At 42.8% G+C, this 24,538-nt stretch overlaps 1 protein-coding gene across 3 annotated transcripts in view; it reads left to right on the top strand.

Moving 5' to 3' along the window:
• The window catches only part of LOC102788973 (paired box protein Pax-7-like), a 115,853-nt gene that overhangs the window by 61,463 nt on the left and 29,852 nt on the right, over positions 1 to 24,538 (top strand). For all 3 annotated transcript variants that reach the window (XM_035915017.2, XM_006807157.3, XM_006807156.3), the window contains one exon: positions 14,689 to 14,956. In XM_035915017.2, coding sequence (XP_035770910.2) covers positions 14,689 to 14,956 — 268 coding nt within the window. The remainder of the gene's footprint in view (positions 1 to 14,688; positions 14,957 to 24,538) is intronic.

The raw sequence follows: 24,538 nt of genomic DNA, 5'->3' as shown, positions 1-24,538 counted from the left end.
GAGTCCAACGTAGTAAAGAACATAAAAAGGTCCCTTACGCTTAATCAGCTTTTCTATTATTCGAGTATACACACATTAACAGATATTTAAACAAGTTTGAAACAGTCTTATCGGTGTGTTTGTTTTGTGCTGCGTGATTAATAAACATTGTACCAGAGCTTGCCAGAACTCCTGAAGCGGTTTTTTGGCTCACGTCACTGCTGGTGCATTGCTCCTCCTTGAATGCTCTGTCCCGAAGTCGCTGCAGGTGTATGAAAGCAGGGTTGGCACCATAAGGCCGCATCTTCCCAGTTCTTCTCTCAGCTCTTTTACATTATTGTACAGGGTGGGCCATTTATATGGATACACCGTAATAAAATGGGAATGGTTGGTGATATTAAAGTCTTGTTTGTGGCACATGAGTATATGTGAGGGGGCAAACTCAAGATGGGTGGTGACCATGGTGGCCATTTAGAAGTCGGCCATCCTGCATACAACTTTTGTTTTTTCAATAGGAAGGGGGCCATGTGACACATTAAACTTATTGGTAATGTCACAAGAAAAACAATGGTGTGCTTGGTTTCAACGTAACTTTATTCTTTCACGAGTTATTTACAAGTAACTTTGTTCACAGCCATTGACATGTCGAAGAGGTTAACACATGAGGAGCGGATCGACATTGTGTTGATATCTGGTAAACGCAGTAATCGGGTCATTGCAGCAGATTTCAATGCAACACACCCTACGAGACCACCCATCTCCCATGCTGCAGTTAGTAAACTGCTTGCTAAGTTTCGTGAAACTGGTTCAGTGTTGGATTTGCCAAAATGTGGACGCAAGAAAACTGTCACTAATGAAGAAACATCAGTGGCTGTCCTAGTTTCATTCAGCAAGAGCCCACAGCGTAGCACTCGCCGCATGTCACTGGAGAGAGACATTAGTCGAACATCCCTTCGGTGGATATTAGCTACTCACAAATGACACCCTTACAAACTCCAGCTACTGTAGCATCTCAACGAGGATGACCCAGATCGGCGCACAGAATTTGCAGAATGGGCAAAACAAAAATTGGAACAGGACCCTCAGTTCACGCAGAAGATTTTGTTCAGTGATGAGGCAAACTTTTATGTGAATGGTAAAGTTAACAAACAAAACCACCGCTATTGGTCTGACACTAACCCACATTGGATGGATCCCTCCAAGACTGTTGGACCAACAAAAGTGATGGTTTGGTGTGGTATATGGGGTACAACGATAGTGGGTCCATTCGTCATCAATGAAAACCTCAAGGCCACTGGATATTTGAAATTGCTACATGATGATGTGTTTCCCTCTTTATGCACTGAAGCTGGCACGTTCCCTGAGTTTTTCCAGCAAGATGGTGCACCACCACATTATGGGTGCCAGGGCCGAGCATTCCTAGATGAACAGTTTCCTGGAAAGTGGATTGGTCGTCGTGGGCCAGTTGAATGGCCCCCAAGGTCTCCCGATCTGACCCCCTTAGGCTTTTATCTTTGGGGTCATCTGAAGGCAATTGTCTATGGTGTGAAGACACGAGATGTGCAGCACCTGAAACTACGGATACTGGATGCCTGTGCTGGCATTTCTCCTGCGGTGTTGCTATCAGTGTGTGAAGAGTGGGAGAAGAGGGTTGCATTGACAATCCAACACAATGGGCAGCACATTGAACACATTTTATAAGTGGTCAGAAACTTGTAAATAACTCATGAAAGAATAAAGTTACGTTGAAACCAAGCACACTATTGTTTTTCTTGTGACATTACCAATAAGTTTGATGTGTCACATGGCCCCCTTCCTATTGAAAAAACAAAAGTTGTATCCAGGATGGCTGACTTCTAAATGGCCACCATGGTCACCACCCATCTTGAGTTTGCCCCCTCACATAAACTCATGTGCCACAAACAGGACTTTAATATCACCAACCATTCCCATTTTATTACGGTGTATCCATATAAATGGCCCACCCTGTAGATGTGGGTGCGGCTTAAATTAAAGGAAATTCACAATGATGGGTCTTGGTGGGGCTTTATCCACAGATGTCCCGGTTAATGAGTTGTGCGGTTCAGCTCATCCAAAAGATCCACCTCACGCCTGAGTAATTCATGCACAAACTTGATAGCTGAGTCGCCTTCTTTTCCTCTGAACACTGAATATACAAATATTATTCATCCTCAATCTTGACTCTAGGTCTGGTAATTTTTCCTGCAGGCTTTCTTGTCCTTCCAAACTTTTAATGAGAGCTGTGTCGGCCTCTATTCCCCACTCCCCCCATTTCTCCAGTCGCATGTTTGGATTTCATTTTTGAAATGATCCAGGTCTTTCCTCATGTCATTTCTCAGGTTCTCACCAAAAGACTGGAGGGTTTCTTGATGTCTTTTTTAAAGCTCTTTTAGTTCCTTACTTATATTTTCAATCAAGTGAGTCTCTAGCAGACTGCGGAGGTTCACTGACGATATCTTTTCCAGCCTCATGTCTTCACATGTCATGCATGTCTTCTTGTTCGTCTTGCATCTCACTCTTGGAATAACCACCTCTTTTGTTTCATCCCATATCAATCACCCTAAAGTTATATACCACTGGAACAATTTCTAGCACTATTCTTGTTAGATTTCAGGGGATTTTATTGCAGACTATCGAGAGTTAGGCTATCTATCCATCCATGACATCATCAGAAGTCCACTTCTCCTATTTTTATTGACAGGAGAAGGAACATTATGATTTGGTGACCAAAGGTTGTTGTGGAGAGATAGGGATAAGAAAGGAGACTAAAGGAAGTTTGTGCAGAGTGTGTACAGTGGTCCCTCACTATAACGCTTCACCTCGCTGTTTCGTGTTTTGTGTGCAATTTTCCATGTTTTTTTTTTGTTTTTTTTTAATACAGCGCATTGTGTTCTGCGTTCTGATTGGCTGTAGAGGATTGTCAATCATCTCTTGCCGTGTCTCCTGTACAGTACAGAATGCATTCAGCTTGTCAAATTTACATAAATCTTCGATCGCTAGCAGTGTGACTCTGAAGTGCTGTACTGTATGTTTGTAAGTTCAACAAACACAACAATGTTGACGAAACGTTTTGCACCGTCAAAGGCTCCTGCGGTAGAACCCAAAAGGCAGAGTAAGATGCTAACCATCACACAGAAAGTTGGACTTCTGGACATGCTAAAGGAAGGTGGAAGTTACCATATTTTTCAGATTATAAGGTGCATTAAGCAAAACAAAACAATTAGATAAGTCAAACTTTATTCGACTCATTCTTCTTGCTTCCTCTACTTCCGTACCATTGATACATTAATGTTGAATTCTCTCGCAGCTGCTCTATTCCCATATTCTGGACCTGAAAACAGGGTTAATCTTTGATTTCTATAATACTGGACTTATTTTTCTACAAAGGTTTAAACTTTGAGAGTGTATGAACAAGAGAGAAATGTGTGAAAATGCTCATGCCTGTCTGAGGAAAGTGTATAAAGTGTGTAGTGAGGGGTTTTACAGCCATAAAACATCTATAATAATTGTAAAAAATAAAGTTGGCTACTTCATGGATTTCACCTATCCCGGGTTATTTTTTGAACATAACTCCCGCGATAAACGAGGGACTACTGTACATACATAAAAATCTGTATAAATACTGATGAGAAGTTGGCTACTGGAACAAAACCACAGACTTAACATTTTGAAATAGCTGTGTTTTTGGCATATTGTTCCTTTTTAGCCAGACGTTAGATTAAATGGACAAGCGGGTAGAGTTATAAGTTATCAGGTTACTACTTTGCTTGATTAGTAAGCTACAGTGATAAACTGTATAGGATACAATACACAGACACACATATCAACTGATTAATGCACTAATAAAACAATAAATATGATAAAATGGTAAATGGCCTGTATTTGTATAGCGCTTTTCTAGTCCCTAAGGACCCCAAAGCGCTTTACACAAACAGTCATCCACCCATTCACACACACATTCACACACTGGTGATGGCAAGCTACATAAATATAAATATAATACAGTAATGAACTAATAAAACAATAGAATTTTAGTCATCAAAACTGACGCCCAAAACTTCTTGTATGGTCTGTAACAAATAGCAAGCAACAGTATTAGTAAGATAATTCCACCTGGGGATAACCCATTCCTCTTCCAATATTGTTGAGCACCAGTGCACAAAGCAATGTCTGTTAAGACATGGTTGAGTGAGTTTGATGTCCAATAACTTGACTGGCCTACACAGACTCCTGACATCAACCTGACAGAAAAGCAAGCCAGGCCTTCAGTGTCTGACCACACAAATGCACTTCTCAAAGAATGGTCAAAAATTCCCATGAACACACTTCTAAACCTTGTGCAAAGCCTTCTCAGAAGAGTTGAAGCTGATAGGCTGACATCATACTAAACCCTATGGATTAAGAATGGAATATCACTAAAGTTTAAATGTGTTTGAAGGCAGACAAGCGAATACTTTTGGCAATATAGTAAATTTGAGCAGCAGTGTTTTGAGATGAAAATGTGGAACTGCCCTGTTAAAGTAGAGAGTGACAATGATGAGAGTCCCCTTCCTCCTTATGGTAGAACCTTAGAAAGGATAAAAAGCATGCTCCTCCCTGTTTAACCAAAACCTGGCCAACAGTGAGGCAAGTCCAGGTGGGGGGGGAAAGCATTGATACTTTGACTATTTGTCTGGATGGGGTGGGCTCACAGTACTAATGGTTTGTAACTGACTCTTGAGATGAGCAATATGTAGTGTCACCGAGGTGACAATAAGTTCTAGAGAGATTCTTTAATAACGAAGACTGATTAGCAGGTATGCCCCCATTACTGTTTGCAGTTGAAGAAATACTGGATAATCTTAAGCAGCCTGAAAATTTCATTAACAAAATTAAATCTTTAGTTTTAAATTATAAGTTTTAAATAAGTGTATCATCCTTTCAAGTATATTTATACTATTGCCTGTTTTATGGTAAAACAAAGCCATGACATAGCAGTTCACTGTGGAGTACATCTTATCAAATTTTAAATTCAGATCCATTCTAGTAAATTCATTTGACTGAAACAGTATTCATTCCTGACATGAAATTTGCCTGCAGTAAAGGCTGCTGGATTCTGTTTATTGTCCTCTCTGTCTATTCTGAGTCCCGGCTGAAGGGTTTCCATTATGGCTTTACTGGCATTGACCCTTTCATCATGTTCCCAAGCATTTACATGAGATAACAATGCAGGGAGAATTTCCTAAGATCTCACTTCAAAATGGCAGGAAGACAATATGCTGTATGTCTGACAGCCAGTAATTCAATTTGAAACAGCTATATTGCATTTGCAATGTAATTCACACAAGCCATCTCTGCACCACCTCCTCTTAAATTGAATGGGAAAGAATTAGAGGTAGACTTTCATGTTGAGACTGAGTACATCCCAGTTCCAACAGTTACTGACAGACAGACAAAATGACAGTGTGAAATACTATCCCTGTGATGGCACTGCATGTAAATAGGGACAATTTCACAGCTTTACAAACACAGCTGTTTCAAACCTCTCTGAAAAAGAAACCTTTTTTAAGCAGCACTCTGTTTTTTGGACAAATTAAATTTTGTTTTACAGCATTCTAAATGGTGAGGATTTTTTCTTCTTCTTTTCAGTCAGGCAGCCAGAAATGCTTCACGAATACCTTTTTATCAGGTCAGAAAATTCAGAGACATGGCTTGAAAGATGAAACGATTATTTTCCTATAGTGACCCCAACACCTCAGCAGACCATGACAACACATTTCTCCTCTCACATTTTCTCTCCAATTTGTTGTGAGAGGAAGATTTAGCCTGCTTTGGAATGGTGAAGCTCTCTGGCTTGCCATTTGATGTCAGGGTGAAAGATAGAGAGAGAGAGAGAGAGAGAGATGGAGAGAGAGGGAGAGTGGGTGAGTAAGGATAGAATAGAGTGGGTTTCAGTGTTGGGGGATCAGAGCTTCTTTGGTTCTCCAGCTCTGTCTCTTTGATCCATATCCCCAGGCCTGCCTGCCGCACTAACTCAGGCCTCTGCTCGTGATTCCTGACAACTGTCGGCCTGAGATAAGGAGGTGGGATGGGGGGTGTGGGGGCCTTGCCTGCACACCATCCACCCCCAGCAATACTGTAATATATGCTTCTGCTTCCTCAATGAGGAAATGTGAGTTTTATTCAAGAAATGGGAGCATTTGTAGCCCCCCCCCCCTGCACACAGACACACACACACACACACACACACACACACACACACACACACACACCAACCACCTCCATCCTCAATTAAATATTACTTACAAAAAAGCGCCCCAGTTTACAGTGTGTAGACATGGAGACATAGTTCTATGCACCTGAATATCAATGACAGTTGTACCTAATACTAGGCTCAGCTGCTATTAAAATTTGCAGTACTAAGCCCTTTGACTGGGCATGCTGTCAACTGGCATGCTACCATGTCAACAAATCAAAAAGGATGAGCACATATATTTACATCATTCCTGTAATGAGAAATGGATATGAGATGGGGGTGTGGGGTGTTAATTGGAAATCCCCTGAAAAACAGACGCTGCTTTAGTTTGGCAAGACGCAAACCAAGCAGCTTTATCAAGAAAATAAATAAATAAAATGCAAGACCTACTCAAGAAAGCTGCCAGAAAAGCTGAGGAATTTAAATCATACCCACTGATGTTTGTAGGATATATTTTTCTTTATTTGTCACTTAGAGTGTTACCCTCTCCTCCTCCCTCAGTAAAAATTAAACATATCCACTGAGTTCTGTCTGACTGACTGAGTGGGTAGAGAAGTGTTAAGCCTCTCTAGTTCTTGTGGTTTGGATAAAATGTGGGTGTTGATTGGCTACAGATAACATTAACTATAACCTGGAAATAACATCTGCTTTTCTGTTTAAATGCTTGTGTTTTTACAAGTTCTTGTATCATGACCAAAGAGTGCACTTGTCTCCAATGAGTCAGGGTAGTTGCAGTATTTTTCACAGCGGTTATTTGATATTGTGACTTACTCAAGGACATTTACTGCTGAGTGTGTCTTTATTGTTGACATAACGGTAACAGAATAGTGGCACTTATCTGTCCCAAAATAAGATATTTGTCTGTCAGTTTAACTAGATTACATTGCATTTTTCTCTTAGAATTTGTCTTACAATTGACAAGCAAAGATTTCTTCCTGAAATTTAATTTGATTTGTTTTTATAACTGATGGGGAAGTTGGGATTTTGAAGATGCTTGGCCTGACAAAAAAATATTGATTAGTAAAATGGCATAATTACCTCTGATTGCATCAGATATTTGAATGCATACTGATACGCTTGAAATGCTTTGCAAATACTTCCTGACTATAGACTTGTAGTCAAGACCGCCTAATCCGAGACCAAGACAAGACCAAGACCAAGACCAGAGGATATCGAGACCAAGACAAGACCAAGACCAGAGGGTATCGAGACCAAGACAAGACCAAGACCAGAGGGTATCGAGACCAAGACAAGACCAAGACCAAGTTGAGACGAGACGAGACGAGACCAAGACCAAGACCGAGACAAAAAAAGTCTTTAAACTGCAGCCAGATGCTGCTTCGTTTACGGGTCTCGGGCATATTTATGTGTTTTTGCTTTCGCACAGCCCTCCTCACCGCTGTCTACTGTCTCACTCACTCACTGAGAGGACAGACGCATGCTCCACTTGACTGTTGTGTCTCTCACTCTCTCTGTTTTTCACATAATGATATTATCCTATATCCTCGCATGTGATTGGCCACAATATCGAGGGATTGGAGCGTAGCTGAGCCACTGTGTGAGAGCTGAGCAGCCAAATGAAATTAAGTGAGGGTAGAAATGACTGAAAGATTATTAGGCTCTGTTTTGAGCTTTGTTCAAAAAAGAATGACTTCATATATATATATATATATATATATATATATATATATATATATATATATGTATGTATATATATATATATATATGTATGTATATATATATATATATATATATATATATATATATATATATATATATATATATATATATATACACACACACACACATATGCAGGACACCTTAAACGAGTTTTTTGATTAAGCAGCAAGGCAGAACAAAGTCGGGCCTGTATCAAGACACAGGGACTAAACCCCACTTCAACCACACCCAGAACTGATCCAGAATTAAAACAGGACTACAACAGTAACCAAGACAGAACCAGAATCAGAACTAGATGATAGCAGCACTAAAAATCATCTTAGACCTGCACTACACTTATTTTTTAATTCTACCAAAGTACACTATTTAGATTCTGAAAAGTTTATATAATTATTTAGCCTTGTTGAGCAAACAAGCCTGCATAACTTAATAAATATAGAATTTTAAAAGTAACAAACGCTATCTAAAAAGTAACAATAGGTACGAGATACATGTTCTGATGAGTTTTTGGCAAACAACCATTTGACTAACATGTGTGTCTCACCTGCTCTTGTTCCATCTCTGTTCTGTCGTCATTTTCGTCGTCTCTCTCCCTCTCTGTTCCTCTCTCTCCCTCTTTGTGCTGACAATCAAGCCAAACACAAATATACAGTGGAAACCAGATATTTACATACTCTTCAGATAAAAACACAAACACTTTTTAATTGTAACATCAAATCAGACTAAATGTTTCTTTTTTTAGATTGATAAATATAAAAAACATATTTGTTAACTTTAAGAGTAAAGAGAGAAACTGTCTGTATTTCTTAATTATAAATGGCACCAAATTGTATTCAAAATTGAGCCACACTTATGGAGCTCCACAATTCTTTTCCAGAATTCTTTTCCAGGTGTTTTGGTTGACATCTCTTGATTTTTCAAAGAAACTTTCCCATTTCAAAGAAACAGGCTCTGTGTTTTGCCTTATATGCATCCACAGCTGTGCCACCAATTTACCCACATGGACTCTACTAACCAATCAGAAGCTTCTTAAGCTCAGAATGGAATCATCTGGAGTTTTCTTAATTAATCTTAATTAACATTAAACTTAGTGTATATGTACTCCTACATTTGATGAAAGTGATTAAAATAGACAGCTCCCTCTTTTTATTCTGACATTTAACTAATTCAAAAGACATTACAACATTTATTTATCTAAAACAAAAGTTTACTCTAAATTGATGTTTAACAGTAAAAAAAAGGTTTTATGTTTTCTCCCTAAAGTGTATGTAAATATCTGGTTTCAACTTTGAATATACTGCTGTGTATTGAAATTCCTCTTGTTTTGCATAGATATACTGAACAACATACAAAGCATAATATATAAAATAACATCTACTTGAGTTTTTTCTTTGAAAGAAGCTCCTTATGTCCATTGTTGTGTTCATCAGTACACAACTGAAACCGATTTAGAGAGTTTGTTTAGCCGTGGAGGGTAACAACTGAAAATATGAGATGTAAGCTAAGACTCTCTAAAAAAATCAGCATTGTCGTTCGGCTTTTTATTTATCCATTTGTTGATTCACTCGAAGAGTAAGTAACGCAACCAAGTGATCAGTTTGATATCAATCTTTTGTGATACACCGTCATATTTACATTATTATTATTAGTTCAGTACGAATGATTTCCGTTGGTACCTGGTCAAACTTAAGCTCTCCTCTGCAGCAAACTCGCAGGCAGCAGCTTCTCCCCCCTCGCTCACATGGGTGCTGTGCTCAGTCGCCTAGTGCCAAAGCTCGGATCATACCAAAATCAGGGGGAATTTACGACGGTGCGCTCTGTGCTTCGTGTGTTGTTTTTGTTTTATACAGTTGTCAGTCAGGCATCTAACAAACAAATTACACTCCAAAAAACCCCATGCTTCTGAAAAAATGACCCGGGCTTAAGCCCAGTAAGACACCCCCCGCTCCGCTGATGGTTGACTCCAAATCTCCCGAACACTATGTCGATTTGAGAGAGCAAGACCGAGACAGCGAGACCAAGACCGAGACCAAGACAAAAGTCCATCGAGACCAAGACCGAGACCAAGACCGGTCTCGAGACATCCAACTCTACCTGACTATGATTCAAAGGAAGACTGTGTTAGATATTATCAACACAAGCAACACTAGCCTTAATCACAATTGCTATATCTGCTCACAACAAACATTTAACCTGACAGTAAGTGGTGCATTATAGTAAAGCATGAATGAGTGTAAATGTAGCATAAAATAGTTGTTCTTTGGCTAGAACAATTACCATGACATAAAACTGGTGTGATGTTCACAAAGTCAAATTAAATTTCTCAGTGTTCTTCAGTGGAGAAACAATATATTGAATAATCTCATTCCAATATAGTATCTGTACCGACATTTCTTTTCTTTTCTTCTTTTTTGCCTGTCCCGTCCGGCAGTAGCAATCAGAATTATTGTCTAAAGCCCAATAAAAATCCCCAACAGATTTGATTTTCCCAAGTAGATCATTAAGGCTTTGCCATACTGGTCCACTTAATTGATCTTTATCATTAATTGACTGGTTTATTGATTTGTTCAAAAACATATTTTTTTCAAACTTTTAAGTTATTACAATTGGAACAGACAGGACCAGGGGGTAGGCAAGAAAAAGACGTAGACGGAAGTTCAAGAAAAGGAGAGAGAAAGAAAAACAGAGGGGAAGAGAGACAGAGAGAAAAGACACTAAAAATCATAATCTGCTGGAAAAAAGAAAACAAGAAAAATAAAAAAACACAGTAGGGAAACCACAGCAACAACCTATGAATAACAGTGAATAATAAATATTGAATGCTGAGTGGCACACAAGACTGACAATGCTCGATATGCTTAGAGGCAGCAGCCAAGGAAAATAGTATGTGTCTGTGAACACCTGTGCACACACATCTGGAGGCACGAGAGCCCAAGGATGAAAACTGGAGGGGCAGCCGCACCACCACCCTAGAGAAGAGCTGAGGCGGGTCACCCAGCAGCTACGGTGCAGAAGCCACAGGAGGCTGCGGTGGGCCAGAGACCCAAGATCCGAGGGTCCCCCACCCCCCAGAAGGGGCCCAACTGAGCCACGGGCACCAGGCACTGCCAAGAAGCCGCCGGGAGTGAGCCAGTACACACTCCACCACCCAGACCTGGACACCGAGAACCACTAACGCACCCGACAAGTGGGGACATCAGCCAGGTGTGCGGTGGGGGGTGACACACCTGAGGGGGCCTGAGATGTTCCCAGAGAAGTGGAGTTTAAGACCCGACCTGGTACAAAGACATAAACAGGCAAACACAGACACAAACATGCCTTCCCACCCTCATGCATACATATACAAATAGTCAACAGTCAATAGTCGTCCAATATGGAGAAAAACAGAAATAAACACACTCCTCAAACATATTTTATACCCCCCAGGTCCAGGTGGAGACAAGACCAGACGCATCAGAATCAGTGATTCTGATTCTGATGTGTCGGGTCCGTGCTTTGTGTTTACGTCTTTTTTTGCGCTAGATTCTGATGCTGCAGGTTTCATCACTCTCCAATCAAATTTGACCAGCACCAAAGAAGTCCAAACTACTCTTCACACTTCGCTTTACATTTTGTTTCACATAAACCTCATCATGAATTCCCTCTTACTTTTGCTGTTTTGCTTCCACCACACAGACTGCCCCCGGTCGGGCAGCAGCAGGGAAGCCCAGCATTTCAGACCCCGATCAGACCGCCAACTCCTCCTCCCGGCCCCCCACCCCAGATGGCGAACAGAGAACAGGAGTGTGAAAACCCCATATCTCACTCTGGCCGCTCGTATGTGGTGTTGCAGCTTTCTGTTCTAAAGTGCATTTAAAACATGGAAGGGGCATGATACTCTCTGCCAGAAAGCAGCTGGTATCAGCACAGCCCCTCAAGAGAACAATGTCTAAATGTATTTAGAGGTGGGCACCAGCACCAGACGTGAGGCTGAATAAACAGACTGTCCTCTGGACGCTGTTTAGTGTGCCCACCCGAAAGGGAAAGCAATGCCTCTCCTGCACTTCAATGACACATCTGTACCTCAAAGGCCTGCATCTGTGGTGGTGTGATGGAGCAGGAAGAGGGAGGCAGTTGGGGATGGGGAGGGAAGGATTGGGGGTGGCAAAGTAGGCAAAGTACCCCCTCCCTGGAGCCATTTCAGATGTTTGCCTTTGTTCAGAATCTTGACTAAAGCTCTTCTCTGCTAATCTTCTAGGACTATTTTAGTTCAACACTACTTATTATATAGCATTACAAACCCTTCTGCCATGTTTCTGCCATAGCTTCTCCTGGGCTTTGTCTGCAAAGTTAATGTCTTGTCTCTCAAAGTCAGAGGGGATGCTTGGGTCCACCTTTCATTCTTTGGGAATCACGAGATTCACATTTTTATCTTTGTCGAGACATCAACCTTATTTTTTTTTACTTCAGTCTACTTGATGATGATGTGGTAAAAAGTTTTGAAGTCATTATGGTGGGCCATTTCTAATGTTCAGTTCCCATTAGTCCAACCTATTCATGCTTATCTTTTCACAACTCTTCTTCGTGAGTTGATCCATTTCAACATTGAGCTGAAAGAAACTGATTCCACTTTTTTGATTATCCTATTTTTGTGTGTGCGCTTTTTCCTCACATGTGTATTATCAAGGCACATTATGAATAGATAATAATGGAGGAGCAACTTAAGGCTTTCAAGCAGCTTCCAGTGCCAACAGTCTAAGTATGATAGAGTAGCCATTTATTTCTACATCTTACATTGTGTCTTTATAAAGACTCTTAACATAAGTGTGTTGAGCTGCTGTTGTGTGTTTTGAATTAAAATATCAAATACGATCTGGTGTGTAAAAACACATGGATCGTTATCAGCAGAGGTTTTGGGTGAAACCATCGTGAGACATTGCCTCAGCCTATCATGCGATCTTTTGCGATCACCTGATGCACCTGGGAATGGATCACAAAACCGCATTGCAGGCGGCAGACATTTGGTGTTGTAAGCGACCCCCTCTGTTCAAAGATCGGAATCCACAGTGGACATAGCCTCTTTAACTCCTCTTTCAAACCATCTGTCTTTTTTGTCCAAACCGTAAACATTGGTATACTTGAAAGAGTGATGCTTATTCTTTAGATTCAGATTTACAGCTGAGTCTTGACCTGTCGAGGTGGCTCTTCTATGTCGTATCATGCATTTATGAAGTGGCTGTTTGGTTTCTCCAATGTAGAGGTCTGAGCACTCCTCGCTGCATGGTACAGCATACACTATGTTGTTTTGGCTTATGTTTGGGAGTTTCACACCTGGGATAAACAATTTTTGTCTGAGTGTGTCGCTGGGTCTGAAGTGCAAAAGAAGTGCAGATGTGAGAACCTACCTTTCTGGGTATGTTTAATATGTTAAGGTTTTTCAACTTATATTTTTTTTACTAGTAGCTGCAGGAGCTAACCGAGCCAAAATTGTCCAAGCTAAAGTGAAGAATGATTCTTCTGATATGAAATTGCCTTATTCGAAAAGCTTATGAGATTCACATTAAAGACGTTAAACCATTTTATGCTTGCGTGAATGTTGCTTCTTAGAAGTAAAAAAAAAAAAGAATCACATTGTTAGAATTTCCAGATGAATCTTGTACTGTATGTATGTGTCCTGTCTAAATTGTACATAATGATTATTTGTTGGTGTGCGTTGTTAAATTCAGTAGTAACATGTAGTTTACAGGTTACAATATCTCCCACTAGGTTTATATTCTTCTAGACACATATATGGAATTCCAGTGGTTTGTTTATACTTGTTCAGTAAACCTATTTAGTAGGATGGTCACAATAGCGGTTATGTTGATTGATTATGATTTAAATGTCCATCCATAGTATACCATGGACAGGTTGCTAGTCTGTCATGGGTCTAACATATAGAAACAGGACACTATTCACACTTAGAGCCGATTCCACCAATTAAGTGACATGCATGTCTTTGGACCGTGGGAGAAAAAACAGAGAGAAACCACAAAGACACGGGGAGAATATGCAAAGAAGGGTCCCGACTAGCAGTCAAACTCAGGGCCTTCTTGTGGTGAGGTGACAGTGCTAACCACTGTATGTCTGTGTAATCCTATTCAGATAATTTCTATCTATGCTCTGAAACATGTCTACAACTTATGAGAAATATGGGAAGGTCAAACTGGATATGAGTGCTCCAGGGTCTTCCTCCCTGTGCAGATATTGAGAGAAATTTGCAAAAAGCAAAGATATGATGATTTTTAATATTGTTCACTACATCAGGGACAAGAATTTGCTTTTATTGTGGATGGACATCATGCTATGAAAATGGAAAAAATGCCCTTGACCTTGAGGATATTTTGGATGAAGATCTATTATGTGATTATTGATTATAAGTTTGATTAAATTCTGACAAATGGTCTAAGAGGAATAGCTGTTCTTGTGAACTGTGGATGGATGAGATGAAAGAGGCCTCGCCATGGTGTGAGCTTATATATATATATATAAGCTAATAATAAAACCACACTAAACATGCAACTTTATAAACTGTATTTTGTGCCTTTATCTGTGACCTGCAGAGAGAAAGAACTTTGACAAATCATGTGACAGCATATCTTGTGAGAACCAATAACCTTTTGGTGGCAACAAATTAAAGCTTAGGTATTCATCAGGATGATTAAGAATTATTCTTATGCATAAGCTAGTGGTCCTTAAGATATTTTGCTCTGTTGCCTGTGGTAAATTCTGATGCATCTTCTCTTTATTTGCAGGTTATGAGCATCCTGGGTAACGCCAGTGGTGTGTCCTCACAAACACAGCACGATTTCCCAATCTCACCTCTCCACAGCCCTCTGGACTCTACTTCATCCAACAGTATTTCAGCCAGCTGCAGCCAGCGTTCAGCTGAGGCCTCCATTAAGATGGTGGACAGTCTTCCCTCTTCCCAGTCCTACTGTCCCCCCACATACAGCACCACCAGCTACAGCATGGACCCATCTGTGGCTGCTGCCGGCTATCAGTACAGTCAGTACGGCCAGAGTGAGTCCTACTACTTCAGATTAACTAACAAGAATAACTTTTAAATACTTTTCCTGGGTAGAGTTCCTCATGCTTTTCTCTTTGAGCTTAGTGGTCCTATTTTCACAAATTATGCTGGTAAACTACAATTACTAGTTGTCCTTCACTGCCACTGTATGCCATGGAAAAACAAAATAACTTTTGAACAAACATTTAATAAACTAATTCATTCTGACATTCACTGCACAAAACCTTTACAAAGGGATCAGTATGCATGAAAAAGTTGTCATAACAGCATTAATGCAGAAAATAATAAGCAGCTCCTTTATACTTGTGTTGATAAAAGCTTACTTATTACTGAGTAATTTTCTCAGTCATATAGGTACCTGCTGATATTAATAATGCCGGAATACAGCTTGCTGGCACTTTTTAGACCCGTTCTTTCTAATTTTCACACATGCATCCTTTGTTCAAGAAAGTTCCTGTCACATACCAAGTATTTTTAATGGGTATCAATAAAACTCAATAACAAATATCAATAATAATAATAAAAACTTTCTAAAACATCAGTGCTTACAGATCTGGATTTTAAGTAAACACATCATGAATTTGAAAATGAAACAGCCTTAGCTGTTTTGTAGGCATTCTAAAAGTTAAAAACGAAAAACATTTAAAATTATATATATCTTCACTTTATTCACTGTCCAGTAGTTTTTTTGCTACCTGGACAGTCTTTTCGGCTAGGCCGTTGCTCTGTGCGTAATGGGGGCTAGTAGTGGTGTGGGTGAAACTCCATGACTTTGCGAACTGTTGGAACTTACTTGAAGCATAGCACGGGCTGCTGTCACTAATCACTGACTCTGGAATACCATACCCTGGCCATGGCTGACTATAGTTTGCAGATCAATGCTTCTGCAGTGCAGCTGTGCCGTCTTTCCAACTCGAAGAATCTACTATAGTAATCTACAATGATGATGTAGTCTTCCGAGTTCCAAGTAAACAGATCGGTTGCTATAACCTGCCACGGTCTTTCTGGTATTGCATGTGACAGCAGGGGTTCCTTGGGGTTAGCAGTTTGTCTCTCTTGGCATGTGCTGCAGGCTCCGACTGCTTCCTCAATCTGCTTTCCCATGCCTGGCCAAAACAGAAGGTCTCTAGCTCTGTTTTTACTCTTTTCTATGCCCATATGGCTGGAATGAATCCGATCTATCATGTCCTTTCTGAGCCTTTTTGGGATGATCATTTTCTCTCCTTTAAACATGATCCCATGTATCAGTGAGATCTCATCCCTGTGGTTCCAAAACTCCTGGATGTCAGGCGGACATTGAGACTTTTTATCCGGCCATCCACTCAATGTGGTCCTTCTCAGAGTGTTGAGCTGAGGGTCCTGGCCTGTTTCGTTTCTTATCTCTGAGAGTCTCTGATCACTGACAGGCATGTTGCTGAGGACTGTGTGGATCTGCGCATCCATTCCGTCACATAGTGATTTATCGTGGAACTATGGATTTCCGGGAGAGCGTGTCGGCTACCGGGATCTTTCCCTGGCTTGTGGATGATGCTGATGTTGTACTTTTGCAGCTGTAGTATCATCCTCTGTAGCCATGGTGGTGCTGATGCTAGTGTTTTTTTGAGTATGGACTCTAGTGGCTTGTGGTCCGATTCAATGGACACATGTCGACCGTACATGTACTTGTGGAACCGCTTGCGGCCAAAGAGAACAGCATACAGCTCCTTTTCTATTTGGGCATAGTTCTGCTCGGTGCTGTTAAGTGACTTGGATGCGTAGGCGACTGGCTTGCCGTCCTGCAGCATCACAGCACCGAGGCTACTTTTGGATGCGTCGACCTGGAGTCATAGCGCATTCTTGGGGTTGAAGAAGGAGAGAACTGGGCCTGGTTCTCTAGTGATCAGCTCCTTCATTTGCTGAAAGGATCTGTTATGGTTCTTGTCCCATACAAACTCACTGCCCTGCTTTAACAGCTGGCGGAGTGGTGCGTTTATCTCTGACAAGTGTGGGGCAAATCTTGCTAAATAATTAACCCTCCCCAGCACTGTTTCCAGTTATGCCCTGTTCTGTGGGGGCGCAATGTCTTGGACTGCTTTTACTTTTTGTAGATCTGGTTTTAGTCCTTCATGTGACAATGGGTGACCGAAATAACTGACCTCTTTGACGCAGATGGTGCACTTGTCTGGGTTCAGTTTTACACCTCTCTCCCTGCTGTGCTGCAGCATGGCCCTCAGGTTGTCGTCATGCTCCTGTTTGGTTCCTCCAAAGACCAACACGTCATCCACTATGGCTGCCACGCCCCTCAGGCCCTCGTAGGTCTCATCCACGCATCACTGGAACTCATCCTGGGCTGAGATTATGCCGACTGGCAGCCTGAGGAAGCGGTACCTGCCAAACACAGTATTAAATGTGGTTAACAGAGATGATTTGTGGCTTAGCTTATTGGCCCAGTAGCCTGATCTGGCGTCCAAAACACTAAAATACTTGGCCCCAGCAAGTTTTGTGGTGACATCCTCCAAGGTGGGTAGAGGGTAATGGTGTCTTTGTATAGCCCTGTTGAGGGGTCTGGGGTCCAAACATACTCTGAGTCTGCCTGTCTTGGGTTTTTCCACGACAACAAGTGCATTCACCCAGTCTGTAGGACCTGTGACCTTGAATATGATTTGATTCCTTTCCATGCTGTCGAGCTTGTCTTTGAGTCGGGCTCGCAGAGCGATGGGAATCCAACGAGGTGGGCTGACTGTGGGTGCAACGTCTGGGTTTACATGGAAACTGCATTCACCAGGAAATTCTACCTTTAAATATGTCAGCATACTCGTCTAGTATTGCCTGCGAACTGTTAGTTGTCTTGTCTCTTTCCTCCGTCACTGCCATCACGATGCTGACCAGGTTTAGGTCACGGCAAGCTTTCATTGCTAATACAGGTGGGGCGCTTGTGTTAACAAGATTCTGTAATAAACTGTTCAAATGCCTCATTTTTACCCTGCATCTTTTCATGGAACTTATATCTGGCGTAGATTGGGTTAGCTTTCGGTGTGATGTAATCACGGGCGACCATGGCTCAGGGGGGTTGGGAAGCGTATCTGTAACCGGTAGGTCACCGGTTCGATCCCTGGGCTCTCTGTCCTGGTCGTTGTGTCCTTGGGCAAGACACTTTACCCTACCGCCTACTGGTGTTGGCCAGAGGCGCCGATGGCGCAATATGGCAGCCTCGCTTCTGTCAGTCTGCCCCAGGGCAGCTGTGGCTACAACCGTAGCTTGCCTCCACCAGTGTGTGAATGCGAGAGTGAATGAATAGTGGAATTGTAAAGCGCTTTGGGTGCCTTGAAAAGCGCTATATAAATCCAATCCATTATTATTATTATTATTAATCAGTGTACTTATCGTAGTACGTTTGAAGCTTTTGGGAGTTGTCTGCAGTGAGCGTCCACGTGTTGTAGACATCCCCTTTCTCTTTTTTTTTTTGCCTGTCCCATTTGGTTCTTTAGACGTCAGAATGGTTGTCTGAAGACCAACAAGGATACCCAATGGATTTACTTTGCCAAATGGATCATAACGGCCTTGCCGTATTGGTCCATTTGATCAACCTTTGTTGTTATTATTTATTTTATTTTATTTTCAGTTGTTACAGACGGGACAGACATGACTGAGGGATAGGGAAGGGAGAAAGAAAGATGAAAGAAAAGAAAAAAAGAAGGGAAGAGGGACAGTGAGAAAGGGCACTTAAAAAGAGAAAGAAGAGAAAAAAAAATATCCTGGATCACCTGTTGAGAGAAAAAGAAGAGAAAACAAGCAAAAAAGAAAACAGAGCAACATACTAAACACAACACCATCACGTTAATCTAGCTAAGTGTAAACAGCAGTAAATACTAAATATTGAATGTTGTTGTGTAGCAAGCAGGACCAACAGCGCACAATGTGCTTGGAAATAGCAGCCAATAAAGGTGTAGTTTATGTCTATGAACAGTGAACACCCGTGTGCACACCTGTGTGGATCAGTGCGCTTGGACTCAAAAGGTTTCCCCATGTCTGCTAGAGGATGTAGAGAGCCATAGCCCTGTCCCCCAGGGCATGAAGCAGGCATGGAGGAGATCCAGGCTCCAGACATCCAGAGGCCCCAGAGTGCGAGAACCCAAGGAGGACCACCGGAGGGGCATCAGTGCCACCCTCCTGGGAAGAGCTGAGTAGAGCCCCAGATGAGGGGTCACCCAGTAGCCACGGAGCAGAAGCCAGAGGGGGCTGCAGTGGCGTGCCCGCCGGCTCTGCCGGCAGCCAACTGTGCCAGAGTGAACCGAGCCGCAGGCCTAGAGGCCGGAGACCCGAGGGCCCCCTTTGCCCTGGAGGAGGCCTGACCGGGCAACAGGCACCAGGCCCCGCCAAGTAGTCACCGGGAGTGAGCTGGTACATACCTGAGCGCCCAGCCCCGGACACCAAGAACCACCAACGCACCGACCCCTGAGGGCATCAGTTACCGGCAGGGAGTGTGGTGAGGGGAGATAGGCCTTTGGAGGGCCTGGGAGTTCCCAGAGAGGTGGAGTGTAAGACCCGACCTGACATATATATATGTTTGTCAGACACAAACATGCATTCCCACCCTCATGCACACATATACAAATACTCAGCACTCACCCAACGTATAGACGGATAGACATACATGGACACTGTACACACAATCACACTCCTCAAACAAACTCTATACCCCAGGTCCAGGTACCCTTGCCCCTGGAGGGGGAAACGGCACCTATCACCAGGAGATGTTACCCTTTCTCCCGGGGTGGAGGCAAGCAGACCGCCCCAGGATCCGCAGCAGCAGATCCCAATCGGACGGCCAACACCTCCTCCCAGCCCCCCCGCCCCGATGGCCAGCAGAGAACAGGGGTGTGTGAAGACCCCAAACCTCCCTCCTCTCGCTCATGTGTAGTGTTGCTGTGTGTTGTTCTAAGGTGCATTTAAAACACGGGAGAGCATGGTGTTGCTGCCAGAGAGCAGCAGGTGTTAGCACAGCCCCTCCCGAGAACCCTCAATGTCTACATGGATTTAAAATTGAGAGGTGGGCACCAGTGCCCGAGGTGGGGTTGAATACACAGACCGTCCACTGGACGGCATTAACGTGCCCACCCTCAAGGCCCTATATGTATGTGTTATGAGAGTGTGAGTACTGTGGATGTCTAAGTTGTGGAATAAAATTGAGGCACAGGTGGCCAGAAGGGGACAGAGGGGGGGATGCCTCCCCTGTTCCCTGGTGACACACCCGCACCCCAAAGCCCTACTTGTGTGGGTGTGTTGGAGCGGGAAGAGGGAGGCAGCCGGGGATGGGGAGGAAAAGAAGGGATGAGCAAGATGACCCTCCCTGGGGCCAGCTCCCCCGCTGACCCCAGCAGGAACCCCTGTCCTTCGGCACCCACCAAGGCAAGGGAGCCCAGGTCCATCCAGATCGGGGCCTACGGCAGCAGGAACCCCACAGGAGCCCCAGCCCCACAGGACCCGGGGCAGCCCACCCGACCCCACCGCAGAGGAAACTGTACCCACCCTAACATTCAATCATCTCCCAGACTGCACAAGACAGTAGACACCCAGGTTCAGTTTATTCTCCACCTCTCCTATGACTCTCCCCCACCTGCAGAGTGGACTCCTGCAAGGATGGAACAAACTCCCTGTCAGTTGAAGAGCCCCCTAGTTGGGCTGATGCGCCAGAGGCCCCCTGCACCAGGGCTGAGCCCCCTTGCACCCACCCGCCTCAACCTCGGCGACACACCAACAAGGACCTAAGCCCCCAAGGCCCAGCCAGAACCCTAGCACGGAGGCAAAGCACCCCCGAACCCCAAGCCTCCCCCGGATCCTACCAGGCCAGTAACCTACGTCCGCCAGCACAGACCCTCCCCCAGCCCTGCTGCACGCAGCCACAAGGAGAACACCCTCTAAGAGCAACCAGAGCAACTAACCAGGTTATGACCACAACCCCTGGGTTAAGCCCTCCAGGGATAACGTCCCTAGGGATTCTCCAGACGCCCTAAGCCTGTCCACATCAACCACAATGGCAAAGGCGGGACCAAACCACGACCCCCCACCCCCGTTAGGTGATGGAGCCCACCAAAGGAGCCCAGAGGGATTGATCTAATGTGCTGGCAGAGGCTGTCTCAAGAATAATGTGATCTATTAGATGGTTTCTATATTGGCTAGAATTAAGTTTTTTTTTTTTCCAGTTCATGAGGACCGTTTTCTTGGCAATGCATAGGGCAGTAAAAACCATGTGGACTGTATTTCGTTTCTGTAGTGACATCATCCAATTTGCCCAACAATCACACTAAAGGGGAGGTTGGAATTTTACATTTCAGACACTTTGATAAGTCTTCACATATCCCGCACCAAAACTTCTGCACTGGTGGACAGAACCAAAGAGCGTGGATGTAATTGTCTGGTGTATTGCCTTGACAGTGTGAGCAGTTGTTGGAAGATGTAAAGCCCATCTGGAACATCCGATGACCTGTATAGTGCACTCTATGTAGTATTTTGTATTGTATTAATTGCATCCCGTCCTTTCTCACCGACCCATAGAAGAAGGTAGCTGCATTTGTCTGCTTCCTCCTTCCCCCGAAGAGGACCAGCGAACATTAACTCAGCGTGCTGCTTGAGGCGCCGCCATGCCTCGGGCAGATTGCTAGAGTCCCAATCCATGCACGGTGTGGGAACGCCGTAAGCCTCCATGTCTGCGCTGTCCGACTGCGAGGGATTGCTTAGAAAACCGCTACTCTGACACCATGTATTATCTTTGTCTTTATACCAAGCTTCTTATTAAATGCACGCACACGACAATCTCTGCTCCGATTCCACTTTATTTTCTTTTTCCATTTTTTCCAGTGCTTCTTGCTTGCCGGTAAAATACATACTCTGCAGTAACACAGTGCCATCTAGTGGCTGATGCAAACATAAGTCACATGTTACAGTATGGACAGTATCACAAAGCATCTTACAGCTGTAATCAGCATCAGGAAAATAAGGGTCTGATACAAAGGTTTCTGAGGTAATTTATTTGGTTGTGAAATTGGTATGCCGTTCTCATACGTTATTTTTGACATAAGACTAGGTAAAGGTTTAAAACTTTACTGGAAGGAATGCCTTAATTATTAATGCCAGCTTTTCCTGTGTTTGTGATGTCGTGGGAATGTCTGTCGTGTAAAAAATTATGAGAATAGTCACATCCAGTGCCACCAGAACTGAAAAACACAAGGAACATTTCAGGTCACATCTGACTTGTTGTTTAATCAGGTGCTGTCTGTGTTCCACTGATGAGCCCTTGTTAGAGGATTGTGTTTTTTCATCTCTCTCTCTCTTTGTTCCAACATAGGTTAAAGCGGTAGAGCATGTCTTCCTCACACATCAATGTAGTACTCTTTTTAACCACTTTGGGTTTGGTGTTCTGAAATTCTCTTGCAATGACTAGCATGAAACCAAGTGACTTGATCTTTAACGTTAGCTGCTGTCTGGGATGTTAGTAGTAACTGAAATGGTACCTTACACTGTCTTGATGCATGCTCAATCATCCAGGTAAGAAGATCACCAAAAGTTGATTCTGATCATCTGGATGTAAGGTTTTCAGTGGAAGAAACATTTCGTCACTCTCAGTGACTTCTGCAGTCTCAGCTGACTGCAAGTTTCCCCAACCTTATAAACAGCACATTTGCATAATGACTGACACTAGCACCACTGACTAACAATGGGCCATGAGGTCAGTTTCATGGTCATTAATATGCATATTGTCATGACCATTGATCAGTGACCAGTGATCAGTGACCACCAATCAATGAGTACCATTCACAGAGAGTTGGGGAATGGCTGCAATCACACTGATGTTGGACTCGATGTAGTTTTCTCTGGTCCACTCCCCAATTGGACCAGGAGTGACATGTTTAGCTGCATGTCCTCCTTAAATTGCTGGCTACCTGAGTGGTCTTCAAAAATGATTTGGGCTTTATAGGTACTTGGAAAACTTCCTGGAGGAAACTGGTCTTGTTAGGAGAGACGGCATCCATCCCACTTTGGATGGAGCAGCTCTCATTTATAGAAATCTGGCCAAATTTATTAAACCAAAACATGATTATCCAGAGTTGGGACCAGGAAGCAGAGTTGTAGTCTTACACGTCTCTCTTCAGCTTCTCTTCTCCTGTTATCCCACCAAAACCTCATCCCCTTAGAGACTGTGTCAGCTCCCAAACAGATAAAAATCTAATTCAAAACTAGCAAAAAATGACTTAAACATTAAAAAAAATCATAAAAAAGAACAATACAGTATCCACATCTGCACCAAAGAGTAAAACAGTGAAATGTGGATTATTAAACATTAGGTCTCTCTCTTCCAAGTCTCTGTTGGTACATGACTTAATAATTGATCAATAAATCGATTTACTTTGCCTTATAGAAACCTGGTTACAGCAGGATGATTATATTAGCTTAAATGAATTAATACCCCCGAGGCATTCTAACTATCAGAATCCTCAAGGCACAGGCAGAGGGGTTGGCTTGGCAGCAATTTTTCACACCAACCTATTAATCAACCAAATACCCAGACAGACTTTTAATTCATTTGAAAGCCTGATGCTTAGCCTTGTCCACCCCAGCTGCAAAACTCAGAAACCAGTCTTATTTGTAATCATCTATCATCCACCCCTTACACAGAGTTTCTGTCTGATTTCTCAGACTTTTTATCTGATTTAGTGCTTAACTAAGATAAAATAATTATTGTGGGTGATTTTAACATCCATGAAGATGCTAAAAATGACAGCCTCGACATGGCATTTAATCTGTTACTAGACTCAATTGGCTTCTGTCAAAATGTAAAAGAACCCACCCACCACTTTAATCACACTCTAGATCTTGTTTTAACATATGGCATAGAAACTGAACATTTAACAGTGTTTCCTAGAGTATTTAAAAGTAGAATGGGGGGCAGAGCCTTCAGTTTTCAGGCCCCTCCCCTGTGGAACCAGCTTCCAGTTTGGATTTAGGAGACAGACATCATCTTTACTTTTGAGATTACACTTAAAATTTTCCTTTTTGCTCAAGCATATAGTTAGGGCTGGATCAGGTGACCCTGAATCCTCCCTTAGTTATGCTGCAATAGGTGTGCAATAAGCTGCTGGGGGATTCCCATGATGCATTCAGTAATTATTCTTTAGTCACCTTTCTCACTCACTTTGTGTTAATAGACCTCTCTGCATTGAATCATATTTGTTAATAATATATGGCTCACTTCCACAGCATTTCTTTTATCCTGTCTTACTTCTCTCACCCTAACCGGTCACAGCAGATGGCTGCCTCTCCCTGAGCCTGGTTCTGCTGGAGGTTTCTTCCTGTTAAAAGGGAGTTTTTCCTTCCCACTGTTGCCAAAGTGCTTGCTCATAGGGGATCATATTATTGTTGTTTTTTTTTCTCTGTATGTATTATTGTAGGGTCTACCTTGTAGGGTGACTGTTATTGTGATTTGGTGCTATATAATTACAGTTGAATTGAACTGAATGTTTTGGGTCACTAGCATGCTGCAAGAACCCATCTTCAGTGTTCTCACTGAGGAAAGGAAGTGCTCATCCAGGTGCTCATCA

Source organism: Neolamprologus brichardi, chromosome 20 (genome assembly GCF_056152115.1).
Source record: "Neolamprologus brichardi isolate AB-2024 chromosome 20, ASM5615211v1, whole genome shotgun sequence".
NCBI classification, from domain to species: domain Eukaryota; kingdom Metazoa; phylum Chordata; class Actinopteri; order Cichliformes; family Cichlidae; genus Neolamprologus; species Neolamprologus brichardi.
Note: the sequence above shows the minus strand (reverse complement) of the source record. Positions and strands in the feature narration are given on the sequence as shown.